We start from the raw sequence: 22,789 nt of genomic DNA, 5'->3' as shown, positions 1-22,789 counted from the left end.
AATAAAAAACAACCCTTTTTTTCTCCCTAATCTAATGATATCAAATTATCTAGTCATATCTCTCCCCTACTGCTCCAGATCCCTACCCTGACCTAGAAGAGCCATACCTAACACACGGCCCCACTGATACTCCTAAGCGTGTAGTAGCCAACCACTTCTTTTCACCAGCATGAGGCAGGGTTACTCAGGGATCAGTTTCACATCTGGAGAGTCATGCACCGATCTCCATTATTAACCAGCCAGCAAGGGACAGTGGTAGCCTAGTGGGTAGAGCTCTGGGCAATCAATTGAAAGGTTGAGAGTTTGAATCCCAGCTCTGCCATGCAGCCATTGTTGGGCCTTTGAGCAAGGATTTTAACGTCAACGTCAAGTCTTTAATGTCAAACACACACAGTCGGAATCGCATACTTTCATACTCGATAGTACGCGAAACGAGTACGCGAGAGCGGTTAGTACGTCCGAATACATAGTACACATAAAAAGGTACGCGAGAAGTACCCGGATGACCTACTTCTTGGGCAGCCATGTTTGAGTATGCAAGCGATGCACACTGGTGGTCCGCTAATGTATCCCATAATGCAGCTGGAGCTGCGTAGGCGTTCGAAGCAAAAGAAGAACCGAGAAAGATGGCGGAAAACGGAGAGTCCTCTGTTTACAGGTGTAAGTAAGATAAATAAAATAAACATTTTAAAGACGAATAAATAACAAAAAGACGATAAATATCCAAAATTTTGGCGATGGGGTTTGTAATGAGTCTGTAACTATGGTGATATTACGTCATCACATCCTCACGTCATCACTTGACGTTGGTTAGATGGCGGATGTAGGACGTAGCGTTGTGTTGTGTGCATACTGCAAACTTCTGTACTGAATGTACGTATGTACTTCTTTACCGGCCGAGTAGTGCATACTTCCTCCAATCTAGAACGAACTCTGTAAGTATGCGATTCCGGACGCAGCTATGGACACTTTTGTATCTCCAGTTCACCTCATTGCATGTCTTTGGACTGTGGAAGGAAACCGGAGCTCCTGGACGAAAACCCACACAGACACAGGGAGAACATGCCAACTCCACACAGAAGGGACCCGGACCACTTCACCTGAGAATCAGACCCGGGACCATCTTTCTGTGAGGCGACAGTGCTACCCACAGCTCTGCCATGCAGCCATTGTTGGGCCCTTGAGCAAGGCCCTTAACCCTCTCTGCTCCAGGGGCGCTGTACCCTGCCTGACCCTGCGCTATGACCTCAGCTTCCCAAACAAGCTGGGATACGTGAAGAAAGAATTCCGTCGAGCTGAAATCTCAGCATGCAAACTCCACACAGAAAGGACCCGAACTGCCCCACCTGGGGGTCAAACCCAGGACCTTTTTGCTGTGAGGCGACAGTGCCATGGGATGACACTGAAACACTGACACAGACCCATGGGATAGTTCTGAATTTGGATGCGTACCTTATTGTACTGTAGGGTACCATGCAATGGAAAATGGGCATTAGTCATGCTTCAGTTCATCATGTCAGGTGGGATTAACAAAATGATCTTTACAAAGTCTCATGCAGTATATACAGTACAAATATTAAACATACAAAGGTTAACAATAATGATAATTATGATACATTGTTTGCAATATGCTAATTATTGTATGGCCTCAGCACCTTACCTTTAATTATCACAATGTTTAAAATAAAATGTATTAATATATGCAAATGTATGAATACATGCAAATCATATTCATAAAAATCATTATCATATAATAAAAAATTATTATTAATTATTCATATAATTATTTTATGTCAATCACTTTATCCTGGTCAGGATTGTGGCGGGTCTGGTTCCACCAGGAAACACTGGGTGCAAGGCAGGAAAACCCTGAATAGACACTGAGCACCTAAAAAATATTCTTAATTATTATATATTACAATAAATTGTTTTTTTAAATAGCTATTTATATACACCGATCAGCCATAACATTAAAACCACCTCCTTGTTTCTACACTCACTGTCCATTTTATTGGCTTCACTTACCATATAGAAGCACTTTGTAGTTCTACTATTACTGACTGTAGTCCATCTGTTTCTCTGCATATCTTTTTAACCTGCTTTCACCCTGTTCTTCAATGGTCAGGACCCCCACAGGGCCACTACAGAGCAGGTATTATTTGGGTGGTGGATCATTCTCAGCGCTGCAGTGACACTGACATGATGGTGGTGTGTTAGTGTGTGTTGTGCTGGTATGAGTGGATCAGACACAGCAGCGCTGATGAAGTTTTTAAACACCTCCCTCACTGTCACTGCTGGACTGAGAATAGTCCACCAACCAGAAATATCCAGCCAACAGCGCCGCATAGGCAGCGCCCTGTGACCACTGATGAAGATCTAGAAGATGACCAACTCAAACAGCAGCAATAGATGAGCGATCGTTTCTGACTTTACATCTACAATCTGACTTTACATCTGACTTTACATCGGACTTCCTGTCTGATCGACGCCAGGTGGTCAGGATGGGAAGCATCACCTCCTCCTCACAGACCCTCAACACCGGAGCTCCCCAGGGCTGCGTTCTGAGTCCCCTGCTCTACTGCCTGTACACACATGACTGCACTGCTAGTCACAGCTCCAACGTCATCATCAAATTTGCAGATGACACGACGATCATAGGTCTGATCTCCAACAACGACGAGACAGCCTACAGAGAGGAGGTCAGCTTCCTGACACACTGGTGCCAGGATAATAACCTCTATCTGAACGTCAACAAGACCAAGGAGTTGATTGTGGACTTCAGGAAGCAGGAGACAGCGCACGCCCCCATCGCCATCAACTGAGCCACGGTGGAGAGGGTCAGCAGCTTCAGGTTCCTCGGGGTCCACATCACTGAGGACCTCACATGGACAGAACACACCACACGGGTGGTGAAGAAGGCCCAACAACGCCTCTTTTTCCTCAGACGGCTCAAGAGGTTTGGCATGAGTACCCGTATCCTCAGGACATTTTACACGTGCACTGTGGAAAGTGTACTGACAGGCTGCATCACCGCCTGGTACGGGAGCTGCACAGCTCTGGAACGGAAAGCCCTGCAGAGGGTCGTACGGACAGCCCAACGTATCACCAGGGTTCAACTGCCAAACCTCCAAGATCTTTACACCAGCCGCTGCCTGAGGAAGACCAGGAGGATTATAAAGGACTCCACCCACCCAAGCCAATGCCTGTTTTTACAGCTGCCGAGCGGCAGGAGGTACAGGAGCATCAGGACCAGAACCAGCCGGTTCCGAGACAGCTTCTTCCCCCGAGCCATCAGACTGCTGAACAGCAATGAACAAGCACACCACTCACAATCTATACAGTGATCTCCCCCCCCCCCCTACAACCCATTCTGCACTCTGCACTTTACTTTACCATGTGTAACTCATATCTTGCACAATAACTGTACATCTCGGACTTATTATTTCAATTGTATTTTATATATTTATATTCATTCACTTTTCATAATTTTGCACATCTGCACATAAAGATTCCTGTATTATATCTGTATATACTGAACAAATGGTGCTAGTTTTTATGTAAGCTAATGAGTATATAATTAATGTGTATTGGAACTGTGAGGGACTACGCACCTAAGCATTTCACTCACCTTTCACACCTGTGTTAATGTGACGTGACAATAAAGTGATTTGATTTGATTTGATTGATTTGACAATGTGGACCAACTAGGTAGGAGTGTCTAATAGAGTGGACAGTGAGTGGACACGGTATTTAAAAACTCCAGCAGTGCTGCTGTGTCTGATCCACTCATACCAGCACAACACACACTTACACACCACCACCATGTCAGTGTCACTGCAGAGCTGAGAATGATCCATTACCTAAATAATACCTGCTCTGTGGTGGTCCTGTGGGGGGTTATGGATGCGTGGAAACAGGGTGCCGATACACACATTTACTTCATCTTTAGAAAACCCACACAGACTCAAGGAGAACCGGCCAAATTTCCTCTAGGCAGTGTCTCTAACAATCTTGAGCTGTGTAACACCTACATATCATCACGCCTTTTTGAAACAATAGTCATAAAAACTTCTAGGTTACACCTTGTAGATACTAAATCTTGGTTGAATGTGAACTGTAATTACAGTGTAATTACAGTAATTATTTATTTTATTTTGCAATACTAGATATGCAATTGTCCGAGTTCATTGTTCCTCATTGAATCGGCTCTACCCTCACTGGACACTAGAGGGCAGAGCAACGCGCTCTCGTTGTAATAGTCTGCATTTAAAAGCGCCTGTAGTCCAAACCCCTGTGCTGTTTCCTAAATGTTTAAAAGCCCTGTTGAGAGATGGCAGCGCTGAGCGTTTAGCACTCAGGAGCAGTGGTGTGTGAACTGGCCTTCTGGAATATACAGGGCAGAGGGGAGCTTCTCAATCCGATCTCCTACAGCGTAAAAGGACATTAGGGCTTGTAAGGAAAAGCGTAAACCGAATTGGTTTACTCAGTGCTGATGGATCCCACAGCACCCCGGAGAAGCCACCTCTGCACGCTTCAGTCAAACCTACACTGCTGTAACCCACACAAAGTGGATTACAGAGGTGGGTGCACAGAGTAGCAAAGATGTTACTTAAGTAAAATGACTGATAATTTAAAAAGAATTACACAGCTAGTGAAGTAAACCGAAGTGTTTCTTCAGTTTGAAGGTATCTTGTCAACACATCACTCAAGAAGTGTGTTCGTAATCACATACGATTAAATAAGAGACAAATAAATCAATGTAAATAATTAAAGAAAGCAAAATGAACCCTGGTTTTGTATTCAAATACATACGGAAAATGACACAAAGGTAAGGCGGTCATTGTGTCATTTAAATTTATGGTGTTTAGGAGAGATGCTTTGTCTAAAGTGACAATTATATCAATTTATCCATGAAATATTAATTACCATGTGTCATTTGTATCATGTGACTGAATACAAAGAAGGCAAAGCTATTAGACACTCCTACCTAGTTGGTCCACCTTGTAGATGTAAAGTCAGAGACGGTCGCTCATCTATTGCTGCTGTTTGAGTTGGTCATCTTCTAGACCTTCACCAGTGGTCACAGGACGCTGCCCATGGGGAGCTGTTGGCTGGATATTTTTGGTTGGTGGACTATTCTCAGTCCAGCAGTGACAGTGAGGGAGGTGTTTAAAAACTCCATCAGCGCTGCTGTGTCTGATCCACTCATACCAGCACAACACACACTAACACACCACCACCATGTCAGTGTCACTGCAGTGCTGAGAATGATCCACCACCCACATGATTCCTGCTCTGTAATGGTCCTGGGAGAGTCCTGACCATTAAAGAACATGCTGGGGGCTAACAAAGTATGTACAGAAACAGATGGACTACAGTCAGTAAGTTCTTCTCTATGGTAAGTGGAGCTGATAAAATGGACAATGTGTGTAGAAACAAGGAGGTGGTTTTAATGTTATGTCTGATCAGTCTATAGACCTAGATATTGTTCAGAATCAGTCCATTACAAACCTGATCCAGTAAAATACGACAACAACAAAGCACAGAATGAATTTCATTTCGTGTCTCCCTTAGAATTCACAAGGAATTCAGACAGCATTATGGGCATTACATCCCATCAATCCTGGCACGCAACCAGATGGCAGAGCCAGACCAGAGCAAACCTGTCTCTATTCGAACATCAATTTACATTCAAACCTGTTGCTGAAAGCTGGTGTATCTTTTTAAAGGCAAAAAAGGAGGGAGGGTCGCACGTGTTTGCCCTTGTAGGTCTGCCTCACATTGTGTGCAAGGGGAGGCTCAGCTGCAGGATCGCAGCTTTTAATGAAAGCTAAGAGGCTATAGAAAAAACAGGTACGATCCAGGCGTATATATCAGACGCCTTTGTCGTGCCTGACAATGAGGCAGGCCCGGGTGATTCTTACAGACTGGCTAAATGGCTCTCTGGAGTCTGGCCCATCACACAAACCCCTGGTATAAACTGCGAGTCAGGAGACGCCCCTGGATCGATCCTGAACAATATCTAGGTCCTATTTTCAGCCACTAGCTCAACCAGCCTAGCCAGTCAGAGCTGGATATAGATTTTAACCTTGTAATATTGCTTTTTATTTTGCACCGAACAATTTATTGAGCTGTAGTAAGAGACCAGCATTCTTTAGATGTAATCATTTTAAGCATTGTTAAGTCAAACAAGACAGATTTAATTATATACGGGGTGGAAATATCAGATATCAGATAAACTGCACTATATGGACACCCCTTCTAATTACTGAATTTATGTGACATAAAGAAAAGCTTGACATAAAGAAACTCCAGTGGTCTGTAGTACAGAGCCCCATTAAACAGCTGTGGAATAAAATGCAATATTAACTGAAGTTTTGTTGACCTTCAGTGCCCAACTTGTGCCCAATATAGGGCAGTTGTAGCCTTAGTTGTAGGTACTTGAGCAAGGCTCTTAACCCTTAATTGCTTAGACAATATACTGTCACGGTACTATAAGTCACTGTGGATACAATCATCTGCTAAATGCAGAAAATGTAAATGTAAACTATACAGATTCTCTTTTGACTGAATGGGCACAAATTCCCACAGGCATACTTCAATGATCATGATCATACTAACTGCAAAACTTGCAAAACCTGATGGTTGTATGATTAGTAAGCTTTGGGGAGCTTTGATTATATACACTGCTTGGCCAAAATAAAGGTCACCACCTGGATTTAACTAAGCAAATAGGTAAGAGCCTCCCATTGGATAATTACTGCATGGGTGATTATGTTTCAGCTGGCAACAAGTTATTTAACCCTAACTGATGCAGTGAGTAGCTTCTCATTTGTTAAACAACCATGTTGAAAGACACATCCTGTGGTCGTGGAAAAGCTGTTTCAGAAGGGTCAAATTATTGGCATGCATCAAGCAGAGAAAACTAAAATCGGGTTAAGAACTGTCCAACGGGGAAACATCATCTTCGAGGAAGGAATGTGGTCGGAAAAAAAATCTTGAATGATCGTGATCGGTGATCACTTAAACGTTTGGTGAAATCAAATGGTAGAAAAACTACAGTAGAACTCAGGGATATGCGAAGAGAACTCAAAGGATTGGGACTAAACAGCTGTGTAGCCTTAAGAAAACCACTTGTCAGTGAGGCTAACCAGCAAAAACGGCTTCAATTTGCTAGGGAGCATAAAGATTGGACACTGGAGCAATGGAAGAAGGTCATGTGGTCTGATGAGTCCAGATTTACCCTGTTCCAGAGTGATGGGCGCATCAGGGTAAGAAGAGAGGCGGCTGAAGTGATGCACCCATCATGCCTAGTGCCTACCGTACACGCCTGTGGGTGCAGTGCTATGATCTGGGGTTGCTGCAGTTGGTCAGGTCTAGGTTCAGCAACGTTATGTGCCCAAAGAATGAGGTCAGCTGACTACCTGAATATACTGAACCACCAGGTTATTCCATCAATGGATATTCCAAGATGACAATGCCAGGATTAATCAGGCTCAAATTGTGAGAGAGTTGTTCAGGGAGCATGAGACATCATTTTCACACATGGATTGGCCACCACAGAGTCCAGACCTGAACCCCATTGGGAATCTTTGGGATGTGCTGGAGAAGACTTTGCTCAGTGGTCCAAATCTCCCATCATCAATACAAGATCTTGTTAAAAATTAATGCAACTTTGGACAGAAATAAATGTTGTGACATTGCAGAAGCTTGTGGAAACGATGCCACAGTGAATGCGTGCCGTAATCAAAGCTAAAGGCGGTCCAACCAAATATTAGAGTGTGTGACTTTTTTTTTTTGGCCAGGCAGTGTATAACTGCAACAGTTATATAAGGTAGTGCAACAGGACAGTGATCCTAAATACAACAAAAAGTTCTGACTGTCTGAATGAGTAAAAAAGCTGATTTCAATTCTTCTGAATTGGCCTATTTAAGAGCTTGTCTTGAACCCAGTAGAGATGTTGTGGCAAGACGTAAACCATGCGGTTCTGACCCAAAATCTAGCACTAGGTATGTGTTCCTCTACAGAAATAAATACAATCTATTGGTTATGGTAATTAACAGCAGGTCAGTACATTTACTGCTTATTTAATGAAAGCATAATATAATTCATTTTATTAATTATATAATTCATTCATTGTCTGTTTTACCACCACTAATCCTGATCAGGGTCAAGTGGCTTTGATTCAGTGTGCTAAAGGCAGGAAACACTCTATTCAGGTTGCCAGTCCATCACCGGGCAAAAAAACACACACACACACACACACACACACACACATTAATACACACACTCACACTTGGGGCAATTTTAGTATAGCCTGAGTGCATGTATTTGTTTGTTTTTTGTTTGTTTATTAGGATTTTAACATCATGTTTTACACTTTGGTTACATTCATGACAGGAACGGTAGTTACTCATTACACAAGATTCATCAGTTCACAAGTTTATATCAAACACAGTCATGGACAATTTTGTATCTCCAATTCACCTCACTTGCACGTCTTTGGACTGTGGGAGGAAACCGGAGCTCCCGGAAGAAACCCACGCAGACACAGGGAGAACATGCAAACTCCACAGACCAACTCCAAGAACCCAGGACCTTCTTGCTGTGAGGAAAGACAGTGCTACCCACTGAGCCACTGTGCCACCCATGCATGTATTTGAACTTGTGGGAGCAAACTAGAGTGGACACAGGGAGAACATGCAAATTCTACACAGAAAGGACCTGCAGTCTGGCCAGCAAATCGAATCTTGGCCCTTCTTGCTGTGAGGCGACAGTGCTACCCACCGTGCCGTGCCTAATTCATTATAATATAAAAAAATATATAAGTGGTGTAATGTCAGCAAGAAAGGCAATAAAATCGTTTATCCCTGTTATCTGTATTACCATTAATCAGCTAAAATTTCATAATCATCACAGTCATCATTGTGACTAGGCCATTTAGAAAAGAAATCCCACTCAAACAGATTGTATTGAGCTATTATTGTTACCTTTACTGGGTTAAGGTCTGGTTTAAGCTTGTGGATGAAAATATCTATGCAGCCTGGCTCTGGTGAGCCCCGATTAAAAGCCTCGATTAAGGAGGGGGGGGGGGGGGGGGTAGAGTTCAGGAGCTGCACCGCCATTTGCATTCCCTGGCAGGAGCGTTTAGCTTGACAAATAGAGACGACGGGAGAGGCTGCCAACTGCCACTTAGTTATTAACAACTCTTTCACTGGTGATTTATTTCCCACTGTTTAAAGAGGGGCACAGCTATTAGATTATTATCAGGAAAAATTAGCCCTGTTTAAGAATAAGGCCACGATGGGGCTTGACCCCTTAATATCCTTATAATGATGCCATTAACCATACAGATGTGAGGAGAGTAGCCCGTCAGCCTGCCTGATATAGAGACTCTCTCTTTCTCGCTCTTTTCGTCTTTCTCACCATCTCTCGCTCTTACATGAACTCAGTTTTTTTATGTGATCACCAGCGCACTCATCTTTTGATACCATGAAGTAACAATTTTACAGTAATAATAATTTGTCTTAGAAATAAAAGAAGGCTCAGTAATGCTGGTCTATGTTATAATAATAAATCATTATGTGATAAATTACAGTGGTACCTTAAAACTAAAAAAAAAGGGAGAAAATAATAATAAAATAATAATAATGGGGTTGTTTTGGATGTAAAACTGCAATTTATTGTGAATAATCCAACAGTTTAAAATACGTCTCACTAAGCCATTAAAGATTTTACCTTTTACAGTGCATACTATCATCAAAAGGTTCAAGGAATCTGGAGAAATCTATTCCTTTAATTCATTGGATGTCACAACATTACAAACCAATACTTTTTAATCTGTATGAGTGTGTGTGTGTGTGTGTGTGTGTGTGTGTGTGTGTGATTTTTAGGTATGGGCTGTTGATCTGGACCTGGGCTACAGTAACCAGCTGGCAATGACCCAGCTCATGCTACTTATGACAGGAGGAACACTGAACTGCCACGCCAGCAGTCTGCAGGTCCCTTCCGCCAAACCCTCTGTACTCCAAGGAGCATCTACAGCTAATACAGTACTCCTCAAATCATCTTATATATTCTGCAATCACTATTTATCTATGCAGTGAACAGTACATTTGTAAACTATTGGAATGACCTGGATTTTGGCATCAATTGCTCAAAAAATGTGGTCTGATCTTTATCCATGTCATAACAAGCAAACAAATTTAGCCCAAGCTAATAACACACTCAAAAGTGTACATTGTATGATCGATGGTTTAATTTTATTGATAAAATATTCATGCTAGGTCAGGCTGGAGGAAGTATGTGATCCTCTGGCATAATGACTTCTTCAACAGTCAGTCGGTACAAATAATAAACAGAGATTAAAGATACAAAGCAAAAATTGTTCAGTGAGGAACACCAGGAAGAAAACCATTTGAATGCTCATGTCTGGGACAATGTTTTTCAAATGAATGTAGAACCCCAAATCAGAAAAAGCTGGGACAGTATGGAAAATGCAAATAAAATAAAAATGCAGTGTTCCTTACATTTACTTTGACTTTTATTTGATTGCAGACAGTTTGAACCCAAAATATTTCATGTTTTTTCTGCTCAACTTCATTTCATTTATTAAAAAACAACCATTCTTGCATTTCAGGTCTGCAACACATTCCAAAAAAAGTTGGAACGGGGGCAATTTAAGGCTAGTAATGAGGTGAGAAAACTAAATATTGATGTGATTCCAAACAGGTGATTGTAATCATGGTTTGGTACAAAAGCAGCATCCAGGAAAGGCTGAGTCTTTGATGAGCAAAGATGATCAGAGGATCTCCAGTTTATCAAAGAAAAAAAGAAAGATTGGAAGGGATTTGCATATTTCTCCCTCTACAGTGCATAATATCATTAAACGGTTCGAGGAATCAGGAGGAATTTCAGTGCATAAAGGCCAAGGGCGCAAACTTAAGCTGAACGCACGTGATCTTCCATCCCTCAGATGGCACTGCATCAAGAACCGCCACTCAACAATAGCTGATATAACCACATGGGTGAGGGATTACTTTAGCAAACCTTTGTCAAGCACTACAATACAGAGTTACATGCACAAATGCCACTTAAAACTTTACTGTGCAAAAAAAGAAGCCTTATGTTAACCATGTCCAGAAGAGGCTAGGAGGCATCTAGGATGGACCATCATACAGACAGTGGAAACGTGTATTGTGGTCAGACGAATCAGCATTGGGCTGATTGGACAAAAATGGGACAAAATAAAAGCTGAAACACTAAATCACTTGGTCTCCTCGGTGCCAAAACATCTTTTAAGTGTGGTGAAAAGGAATGTCAACATTACAAAGTGGTAAATGCTTTACTGTCCCAACTTTTTTTGAAATGGGTTGCAGGCCTGAAATGCCGGAATGGATGTTTATTAATAAATTAAATGAAGTTTACCAGACAAAACATGAAATATCTCAGGTTCATCCTGTCTGCAGTGAAATCAAAGTCGAAGTAAATGTAAGAAATGTAAGTTTTTTTTTTATTATTTGCATTTTCCATACTGTCCCAAATCTCCAACTTTTTCTGATTTGGGGTTGTACTAGGAAAAACTGCATTCCAGCTGTAAAGCATGGTGAAGGAAGCCCACTGCACACAGCACAGCTGAAGCAAATGAATGCCTAATAAGGCGCAAAGCCTGTAGATTGAAAGAATCTGCGCCTACATGCCATCTACTGACCCCAGTGGCATGGCAGGTGAGCAGTATACTGCAACACATACCCCCTGCCACTCTATATTTCAGTTGAGCCATTACAAAAGTACAACAATAGTGTTTTGAAATGCCCAGAACTGACTGAATGCTGGATAAAGAGACAAAGCAAGACCCCCATATGATAGCAATAGACCTGCAGAAGAGCTATTTAAGATTACCTGAACTGAACTGTTAATTATCAATTAATATATTCATTCAATTATTAAATGAAAATGTCTGTTACTATGATATAGATGAAGATGAGACCACTTTTTATTATCAAGTAATGCAAAAATCTAGGTATTTTTAATACGTTTACAGCCATTAAGTGAACTAAGAGCTAAGACACTAAGCCTTTGTTGAACTAAAGGAAGAGAATTAACAAAAGATCGTTAAATGTAGCCGGGTAGTATGAGAATGTAATTATCTAGCATCTGTTGCCAGTGAGTGGACCTGAGAGCAATAATGGTCCTCTCACCAGAATATTGTCTCTATACATCACTGCATCTATAAAGAGTGATCAGCCAAAGGTTTGTTGTTGTTGGGGTTTTTTTTTGGTTAAATACAACTAAACGCTGTAATTACGCTTTGGACCTGATTGGTGCTTAGATGTTAAATTCATTATCATTTTGATAGATGAGCCTAAATAATCAACTCATTAATAATTCATATAGCATTCATTATGCATGTGTATGCATGCCTGAGCACCTCATCAACCTGATGCCGGCCCCCTGAACAATAGACTTTCTTTATTAGCGCCAAGCCCAAGTTTACGCTTGTTAATCTGAGACTTGTATTATTTTATCAAACATTCATTTAGTGTGTGCACGCGCGTGCGGCGTATATCCTGCTTCACGTTAATGGCTCCGGCCGTCACAAGGGGCCTGGATATTACAAACACAATTAAGTCCCGACTGGAAAGGGTCTTTATTGTCGGATGAGGACGGTGCCTTTGACACCTTACAGAGTAGCTCTTTCGGAGAGAATCGCTCAGCGTCTCCAGAGTGCGACGGGGACGCGATGCTTGTGCTTTACCTCTGTCGGGCAGAATGTGTCTCGTGTACGTTTAAAGTCCTTAGAGTCCTGCTCAATGCAACTAATCAGCTCCTGTAGCATTCACATACATCTTTTAATTGTTCTTGCTGTCCTTGGTTGTGCTGTACACAAACAATCTAGTGCTCACCCTCCCAAAAGTCCTACAGAGCTAGCATCTGGTATTGCTATTAATGTAAAATGATCATTTAGGAACTGTATTTTATGTTTATTTACTGTAACGAGCCCACCTGCTGTGGAGATCAGTGAGGGTTTAGGGTTACAGAATAATGCCTTAATGCCTTGACATGTATGGCCTGCAGACGGGCCGCGATGCTTGTGCTTTACTTCTGTCGGGCAGAATGTGTCTCGCGTACGCTCAAAGTCCTTAGAGTCCTGCTCATCGCAACTAATCAGCTCCTGTAGTGCTCACCCTCGCAAAAGTCCTACAGAGCTAACATCTGTTATTGCTATTAATGTAAAATAATCATTTAAGAAGTGTATTTTATGTTTATTCACTGTAACAAGCCCACTCGCTGTGGGGATCAGTGAGAGTATAGGGTTACAGAATATTGCCATAATGCCTTGCCATTTATAGCCTGCAGAGGTGCTGTGGAGGCACAGATGATTGACATGTGGGTTCATTTGATTTGACAATCACCTTATTTGTGAAAAGAAGTACACACAACCTTTGTAGTAAACACAACTGTTAACAAAAACTTGAGTGTCAACACTTTTTATAGCTAACCTGGTATAGCTAGGTGTCTTTCAATCTTTGTTAGTATATCTACTCTTATTTTTGAGGTGATCTACCTCCAGATGATTGTAATTATGAAGAAGCTCCAGTCTCTTGACTGCCTCCTGCTCTAATTATCAGAATAATGCCCTAATGCCTTGCCATGTATGGCCTGCAGAAGGGCTACGGAGGCACAGATGATTTACATGTGGCTTAATTTTAATTGGCAATCTAAACTAAAAACAAGCTTTGAAGTATATTTAACTATTAACAAAAACTTGTAATTATTTAAGTATTTATTTTAGCCAATGTTAGTGTGTCATTACAGTGGTACCTTGTAACTCAACGTGCCCTAAACTCAAAATCTTTGAAACTCAACACCCTTTGAGAAATTTGTACCTTTAAACTCAACTTTTCCCTTAAACTCAACATGTTCTTACATCATGCTTTTAGTTTTTAAAAAATGTATTCAAATTAACAATGAACAGTCGCTTTGTTCAGTGCTCGGCTTGAGCGGTGCAGTAATACGTCATCAAAGTGTGCATATGAGACGAATCTGCATTTGTGTGGAATAACCATCAGATTTACTCTGAAAGCGTCCACATGTATCTGTGTTTATCTGGATTTTCCTCACTGTTTCACTTTTAAACTTGTGTTACAGCTTAGGGTGCTGACAAATTGTAAGAATCAGCTTTTTATTTAAATGTTTTTTATATTATATTTGTGCTATTTTCAGTGTATAAGTGTCAAAAACAACCCCATTATTTTACATTAGCCTAAAATATATGGACGTCCACAGGACCATGGAACATATTAACAGGTTTTCCAACTCAATGCCACTCGCAGAACCAATTGATTTTGAGTTTCAAGGTACCGCTGTACTTAATATTAAGAGAAAAAAATGTAATTGATTGTGGCTTGTACAAAAATGTCTCTGTCTTCTCTGTAATACTCTTATTTTTGGGTGATCTACCCCCAGATTGTAATTATAAAGAAGCTCCAGTCTCTTGACTGACTCTCTCACATTTGCTTCCAAAATTTGCTGATATTTTACCTTTGCAACGTTTCCTGGGCCGTTGGCTGCTATACAACCTAAGCATAATAGAATAGTCTTCGTGCCAGCCAAATTTGGCAAGGTGTTCTTTTCATTAAACGCCGCTCTTTCCCCCTCCATACATTAGTGATAGCGGCCAACTTCAACTTTTACTTCATCAGTCCGGAGCATTTGTTTCCATATTGCTTGTGGCTTATCTAGATGTTTTTGCAGATAAGGTTTTCTTTCTAATGACTCTTTAATGCAGATCATGTTGGTGCAATCAACGCTGCACATTAAAACTGTGTCAGCTAACCTTCCTGCAGGTCCATCGCTATCACATGGGGGTCTTGCTTAGCCTAGACTTAGATCTTCAGTCAGGTGCTTGCTGGTTAAGTGTATTTCTGCATTTCTTGACCTGCTTAATTACTTCTAATAGGTCAATTAAGGCCTAACCAAGTAATTAGGTCCTGGAAGGGTGTCCAAACCTTTACATATGCTACAATAACTATTTTGTTTACTCAGTTAGGCTGATCAAATATAAAATAATTGTGCATAACATTTGGCAAAAACAGTTACAGTGGTACCTTGAAACTCAACGTCAATTGGTTCTGGGACTGGCGTTGAGTTTAAAAGGCGTTGAGTCTCAAGGTATTTTTTCCTATAAGGATGTATGGGAAACCTGTTAATGCGTTCCATGGTCCCATGGACTTCCATATATTTTAGGCTAATGTAAAATAATGGGGTTGTTTTTGACACTTACAGTGTATCACAAAAGTGAGTACACCCCTCACATTTCTGCAGATATTTAAGTATATCTTTTCATGGGACAACACTGACAAAATGACACTTTGACACAATGAAAAGTAGTCTGTGTGCAGCTTATATAACAGTGTAAATTTATTCTTCCCTCAAAATAACTCAATATACAGCCATTAATGTCTAAACCACCGGCAACAAAAGTGAGTACACCCCTAAGAGACTACACCCCTAAATGTCCAAATTGAGCACTGCTTGTCATTTTCCCTCCAAAATGTAATGTGATTTGTTAGTGTTACTAGGTCTCAGGTGTGCATAGGGAGCAGGTGTGTTCAATTTAGTAGTACAGCTCTCACACTCTCTCATACTGGTCACTGAAAGTTCCAACATGGCACCTCATGGCAAAGAACTCTCTGAGGATCTTAAAAGACGAATTGTTGCGCTACATGAAGATGGCAAAGGCTACAAGAAGATTGCCAACACCCTGAAACTGAGCTGCAGCACAGTGGCCAAGATCATCCAGCGTTTTAAAAGAGCAGGTTCCACTCAGAACAGACCTCGCGTTGGTCGTCCAAAGAACCTGAGTGCACGTGCTCAGCGTCACATCCAACTGCTGTCTTTGAAAGATAGGTGCAGGAGTGCTGTCAGCATTGCTGCAGAGATTGAAAAGGTGGGGGGTCAGCCTGTCAGTGCTCAGACCATACGCCGCACACTACATCAAATTGGTCTGCATGGCTGTCACCCCAGAAGGAAGCCTCTTCTGAAGTCTCTACACAAGAAAGCCCGCAAACAGTTTGCTGAAGACATGTCAACAAAGGACATGGATTACTGGAACCATGTCCTATGGTCTGATGAGACCAAGATTAATTTGTTTGGTTCAGATGGTCTCAAGCATGTGTGGCGGCAATCAGGTGAGGAGTACAAAGATAAGTGTGTCATGCCTACAATCAAGCATGGTGGTGGGAATGCCATGGTCTGGGGCTGCATGAGTGCAGCAGGTGTTGGGGAGTTACATTTCATTGAGGGACACATGAACTCCAATATGTACTGTGAAATACTGAAGCAGAGCATGATCCCCTCCCTCCGGAAACTGGGTCGCAGGGCAGTGTTCCAGCATGATAATGACCCCAAACACACCTCTAAGACGACCACTGCTTTATTGAAGAGGCTGAGGGTAAAGGTGATGGACTGGCCAAGCATGTCTCCAGACTTAAACCCAATAGAACATCTTTGGGGCATCCTCAAGCGGAAGGTGGAGGAGCGCAAAGTCTTGAATATCCGCCAGCTCCGTGATGTTGTCATGGAGGAGTGGAAAAGCATTCCAGTGGCAACCTGTGAAGCTCTGGTAAACTCCATGCCCAGGAGAGTTAAGGCAGTTCTGGGAAATAATGGTGGCCACACAAAATATTGACACTTCAGGAACTTTCACTAAGGGGTGTACTCACTTTTGTTGCCGGTGGTTTAGACATTAATGGCTGTATATTGAGTTATTTTGAGGGAAGAATAAATTTACACTGTTATATAAGCTGCACACAGACTACTTTTCATTGTGTCAGAGTGTCATTTTGTCAGTGTTGTCCCATGAAAAGATATACTTAAATATCTGCAGAAATGTGAGGGGTGTACTCACTTTTGTGATACACTGTATACTCTAAAAATAACACAAATATAATATAAAAAACACTGAAATAAAAAGCTGATTCTTACAGTTTCTTAGAACCTCGAGCTGTAACACAAGTTTAAAAGTGAAACAGTGAGGAAAATTCAGCTAAACACAGATACATGTGGTGTCAATTAAAAATAAATAAAAGTAATTACATACAGTAGTAGTTACTGTTATAAATAATAACATACCGTGTTACTCTTTTTTAAGTTTTTAACACTGGGTGCAAGGCAGGAATACCCTGGATAGGGCGCCAATCCATTGCAGGGCTTCAGCCATCGCCCCATCAGACATAGTCAATCATGTACGTGTAGATACCCAGTTGGCTGATATGCAAACCAGTATCTCAGAGGTGGTGGACTATCGTAATAAACCAGTGCACCACAAAAGCACCTATTATTACGTTTACATTTGCAGCATTTCCAAAAGTGACTTACAATTATGACAATACAATTCGAGCAATTGAAAGTTAAAGGCCTTGCTCAAGAGTCCAACAGTGGCAACTACAGTGGTGGTGTAGACTGAACCGGCAACCTTGTGATTACTAGTCCATTACTTTAACCGATGAGCTACCGCTGTCCTTTCTTATTACTGTTTTTGAATATTATTATTATTATTATTAGACTGATTGATCACTAATTAAACTACAACCCCAATTCCACAAAGTTGGGACGCTGTGTAAAGTGTAAATAAATATAAATAAAAACAGAATGCAATGACTTGCAAATCTCATGGACCCATATTTTATTCACAAAGGAACATAGAACACATATCAGATGCTGAAGGTGAGACATTTTACCATTTCATGAAAATGATTAACTCATTTAGAACTTGATAGCAGTTCTATTGTTAATAAAATCATTGCATTCTGTTTTTATTTACATTGATTTACATTTTACAAAGCGTCCCAACTTTTTTGGAATTGGGGTTGAATATTAGCAAATCATACATTGCCAGTGTTGCTTAGAAATAGCTCAGTTGAATGTGGTTCATTAAAGAATAATCCGGCACCCATGTTTAATACTGAAATGTAATTGGTTCACTGTGTGTTTCCTCAGCCAGCATCAACGACGAGCCGTTTTGCAGTAATGAGCAACCAGCTCTTTCATACTCACCTCTCAATTATCCACTACAGTGTGTTCTTCAAGATCTGCAAGGCACAGGGCATAGGCTTTGACATCAAGGTAAAGGGTCTCTCGAATGCCCACTAGAGCTGGAAGAATAGCTATTTTCTTTAACATATTGGCGCTGTAGCTGCTATCATCTGTTGTTTCAGGAAAAGCAAGGCTCCGTGTTCACACTCCATGACGGTACAGAGAGGAACAGCCTCGGCATGGTGTAAGTTAGCACAACCATACGACACACACACTGCTTCCATGTTTCTGTTTTCCTTTCTTTCTGCCCCCTCCTATCAAATCATGTTTTTATCAGTGCATATTAGTGCAACAGTATACAACAACATTGCTTTGTGTGAGTTGTGTGTTTCCAATTTATGCGAACAGCTTGGACAAGCCCTTTTCTCCACTAATTCAGGCCCATTAAGAAAAAGTTGAGTTGATATATAACATTTTTTTATAATGAATTTAATGCTAATGTCTTATTACCCATCATTACTACCCATCCTTTTAATGCTCTGTGGCTAAATAAAAGCAAATTCCAGCAGTCTTGGATGAAAATTAAGTGGCAAGTCTATTAAAGTATGCTGTTTTTTATATTATATTTTTATATATTATTTTATATTAAATTACCCTGTAGTGAAGTTAAAGCAAATTCCAGCAGTCTTGGATAAAAATCTAGTTTATTAAAATACACTTTTTTATGTTTCATATATTATTTTACATTAGGTTACACTGTTTGTTTATTAAAGTATACTGTTTTTAATATTTTATAAATTATTTTAGATTAAATTACTTTGTATATTAAAATATATGGTTTTTAATATTTTATAAATTATTTTATATTAAATTACACTGTTTTCTTATTAAAGGAGTTTTTTATTTTTATATATATTATTTTAGATTAAATTACACTGTTTGCATATTAAAATATACAGTTTTTAAATATTTTATAAATTATTTTAGATTAAACTACCCTGTTTGTTTATTAAAATATACTGTTTTTAAATATTTTATATATTATTTTAGATTAAATTACCCTGTATATTAAAATATACTGCTTAATATTTTATATATTATTTTAGATTAAAATTACACTGTTTGCATATTAAAATATAATTTTTTTTTATATTTTATATATTATTTTATAATAAATTACACTGTTTGCATATTAAAATATACAGTTTTTTATATTTTATATATTATTTTATATTAAATTACACTGTTTATTAAAATACAGTTTTTAATATTTTATAAATTATTTTACATTAAATTAGATTAAAATATACTGTTTTTTTGTATTTTATATATTATTTTACTTTAATATGCCCTTTTTGTAGATTTTTTAAATATTTTATATATTATTTTAAAATAAAAATCCACTGTTTGTAGATTTAAAATTTTTTATATGTTATTTCAGAATAAAAAAAATCACAGTTTGTATATTAATATACTGTTTATATTCTATATAATTTTAGATTAAATTAGTTTGTTTATTAAAAAATACATTTTTAAATATTTATATATATTTTTATATTGATTTAATATTGTACTGTTTTTGTATTTTAAATATTATATTACATTAAATTACCCTGTTTGTATATTAAAAATACACTGTTTTTATATTTTATATTTTAGATTATATTAAAATAAATTGTTATTATATTTTATATTAGATTAAATTATCCTGTTTATACTGTATATAAAAAATACTTTTTTTATTTTTTATATATTGGATTAAATTACCATGTTTGTATATTAAAATATACTGTTTTTAACAAGTGGTGTAAATTTTATTTTCATTAACCACCTTATCCTGGCTGGTCAGGATCGTGGTAGGTCTTGTTTAACCAGGAAAAACTGGCTGCAAGGCAGAAGTACCCTGGACAGGTTGCCAATCCATTGCATGGCTTCTGCCATCCCCTATTCAATCTTAGCTCTTTAGGGCTAGACTAACAGACCACTGCACCCAAGACTCGAACGGCAACGTTTGGGTACGTAAATCTCCAGAAGCTGAGCGTCCACTTCCTTGTCCCACTACAAATAATTCAAATAAAAGGTTTTGTCTCACAAAATACTGCCGTGCACAATTAAAAGCATACATCACTCAGTGCTCGGCTAACCACTCAAGCCCTGCTTCCTTCTCTTGTTGCTCCCTAAAGAACAACAGCCCTCTTTAAGCCTGAGAGCTCTCATTAAACTCCCAGCATCCCCAGCAGTCAAACAAGGTGATTTTGTTTTTGGTTTTTCCTCTGATGGCAGTAGATGGGGATCATTAGTAAGCTCGTTTGTCTCTGCGTCTCGTTAACAGAACAATCTCCCAGGATCTCCAGGGAGCCCTGCTGACCTTTGCTCGCAACCTCTTCGTCATTCATCAAGAAATATCAGCCCCAAATATGCAAGGAGAGACCAATTTTAAGGTACACTGTTAATGAACTAATGATTGGCTGCTCTTTTTTCCTCGAATTGTTCCTTCCTTATAAACGTGGAAGCTGTTAACGGCGTCCTCCGCACGTTTTAATCATCCAGTGTGCGCACGCTGATGCATACTGAGCCGAGCTCCTAGTTTCGATGTGGATGCATCCGTGACTGTTTGCAAGGTAAGGACTTTGGAAGCAAAAGTTTGGAGTAGTAAAAGAAAGCACTGGTCACAGTTGCATATTTAAATTAAATTCCATGCCTCTGGAAATCTTCGCTTCTCAATTAGCTATTTAGAGGGAATAGCATACTGTGAGATAATAACTCCACTCTCATAGCCTTGGGAAAAATGAGTGGGAACGTGAAGCTGCTCCATTTACACTATTGTTTCTTAGAACCGTTGTTTAAGAAAATGTTTTCTCGAGCTTTAACAATTTGCACATCATGTCTGTTCGTTTGAGGTGTACAAATCAGTACCATGCTTACAGCATTAAAAGGGTGACATTAAATAACAGCTCTGCTGCACTAGTACAAGCATCCAGTTACAATCAGCTTCAAAAATATGCCATCCTTGGAAAAAAAAAGTTATGTTTTATGAGTTAATTATGGTCAATATTATAGACCCTCGACCTCTTGCACAATGTAGCGTGACGTATGTCCGCTTTCCGCCTGCTACACATCTATACATCTGATTTCCTCACCTGTTTCAGAAGAAATTGGGACAGTATGGAAAATGCAAATAAAAAAAATGCAGTGTTCCTTACATTTACTTTGACTTTTATTTGATTGCAGACCATTCGAACCCAAGATATTTTATGTTTTATCTGCTCAACTTCATTTCATTTATTAATAAACATCCATTCCTGCATTTCAGGCCTGCAACACATTCCAAAGAAAGTTGGGACGGGGGCAATTTAGGGCTAGTAATGAGGTAAAAAAAAACTAAACAGGTGATGTTAACAGGTGATTGTAATCATGGTTTGGTAGAAAAGCAGCATCCAGGAAAGTCTTTGATGAGCAAAGATGATCAGAGGATCTCCAAAATGATTGAGATGTTTAAAAACAATGTACCTCAAAGAAAGTTTGGAAAAGATTTGCATATTTCTCCCTCTACAGTGCATAATATCATTAAATGATTCAAGGAATCAGAAGGAATTTCAGTCATAAAGGCCAAAGGCGCAAGCTTAAGCTGAACGCCTGTGATCTTTGATCCCACTGAAACAGGTGAGGATATCTATGCATAGCAGGCACTGACTGGAAGTAAACAGATGTAAAGTTTTGAAACCAGACAGGTCACGCTACGTTGTTCAAGAGGTTCATTGTCAGGAAAAAGCCTTATTAATTTTAGTCAATATTACTGTCAGAAAAGAAATTCTGTTATTAACCAAAGGGTTTTAATCTAATCATGTCAAAACTTTCTGTCAGTTACATTTTCATTTAGTACTTTTTGCAGCATCTCCTTGCCAGGATAACAGCTATGAGTTTGGCTCAGGGTGCAAGTATGTCTGCCTCTTCTGGTCTGTGTACAAGCATCTGTGTCCTCATCATTTACACAGCTTCTTATAACAAGTTATATATAGCATGTCTCAGAATAAAAGCCTATATTTTTGGTATACATATAATATCTATTTTAAAACAAGTACAGTGGATTCAGATAGTATTTAGACCCCCTGACTAAACCCACCCTGGACAGAATGCCAGTCCATCAAGGGGCCCAGGGATAGCTAATCATGTCTGTATGTAGCCACCCGACTGGCCGACAGCAACGCTAGGGATTCAAACTCTGGACCACCACCCAAGTGCCTAAATATATATTTATGAATGTACATTTACATTTTCGGCACTTAGCAGCTTTTATCCAAAGCGACTTACAGTTGTGACAGTGTACAATCTAAGCCATTGAGCGTTAAGGGCCTTGCTCAAGGGCCCAACAGTGGCAACCTGGCAGTGGTGAGGTATGAACCAGCAACCTTCTGATTACTGGACCAGTACCTTAACCACTAGACTTCAATTGTCTCTATAGTTGTAGTATAGTGTCATTTGTTACTCCAATTAAAAGTACAATATTAAACTTAATATTAAACAAAATTGTTTGTGTGTCACAGGGATTGATCAAATATATTGAGGAGGTGCTGGACGTAACCATACAGAATACTACAAAGGAACACAAAGAAGACGACAACTGTGCAGAACCTTTACTCTCTTAACAGCTCATTTCTTAAGCCAATCTGCCAATTAAACTTTTAATAATGATCCCATAAATGCTTTCTACACATTCAAATGTGTTTATTAAATATTCAAATAGCAAACA

General features: G+C 39.6%; 1 protein-coding gene across 2 annotated transcripts in view; it reads left to right on the top strand.

The window, feature by feature from the left end:
* iqch (IQ motif containing H) overlaps window positions 1-22,789 on the top strand; it is a 64,721-nt gene extending 41,932 nt beyond the window's left edge. Inside the window, exons 17-21 of one of the 2 annotated variants that reach the window (XM_063004138.1) lie at window positions 9,894-10,052; window positions 18,004-18,129; window positions 18,222-18,283; window positions 20,372-20,480; window positions 22,584-22,789. In XM_063004138.1, coding sequence (XP_062860208.1) covers window positions 9,894-10,052; window positions 18,004-18,129; window positions 18,222-18,283; window positions 20,372-20,480; window positions 22,584-22,685 — 558 coding nt within the window. In that variant the 3' untranslated portion in view covers window positions 22,686-22,789. Of the gene's footprint in view, window positions 1-983; window positions 1,649-9,893; window positions 10,053-18,003; window positions 18,130-18,221; window positions 18,284-20,371; window positions 20,481-22,583 lie in introns of those variants that run through there. The other variant, XM_063004139.1, reaches the window with a different exon arrangement.

This window comes from Trichomycterus rosablanca, chromosome 11, assembly GCF_030014385.1.
Source record: "Trichomycterus rosablanca isolate fTriRos1 chromosome 11, fTriRos1.hap1, whole genome shotgun sequence".
Classification (NCBI taxonomy): domain Eukaryota; kingdom Metazoa; phylum Chordata; class Actinopteri; order Siluriformes; family Trichomycteridae; genus Trichomycterus; species Trichomycterus rosablanca.
The sequence above is the reverse complement of the archived record's forward strand: the minus strand, read 5'-3'. Positions and strand labels throughout refer to the sequence as shown.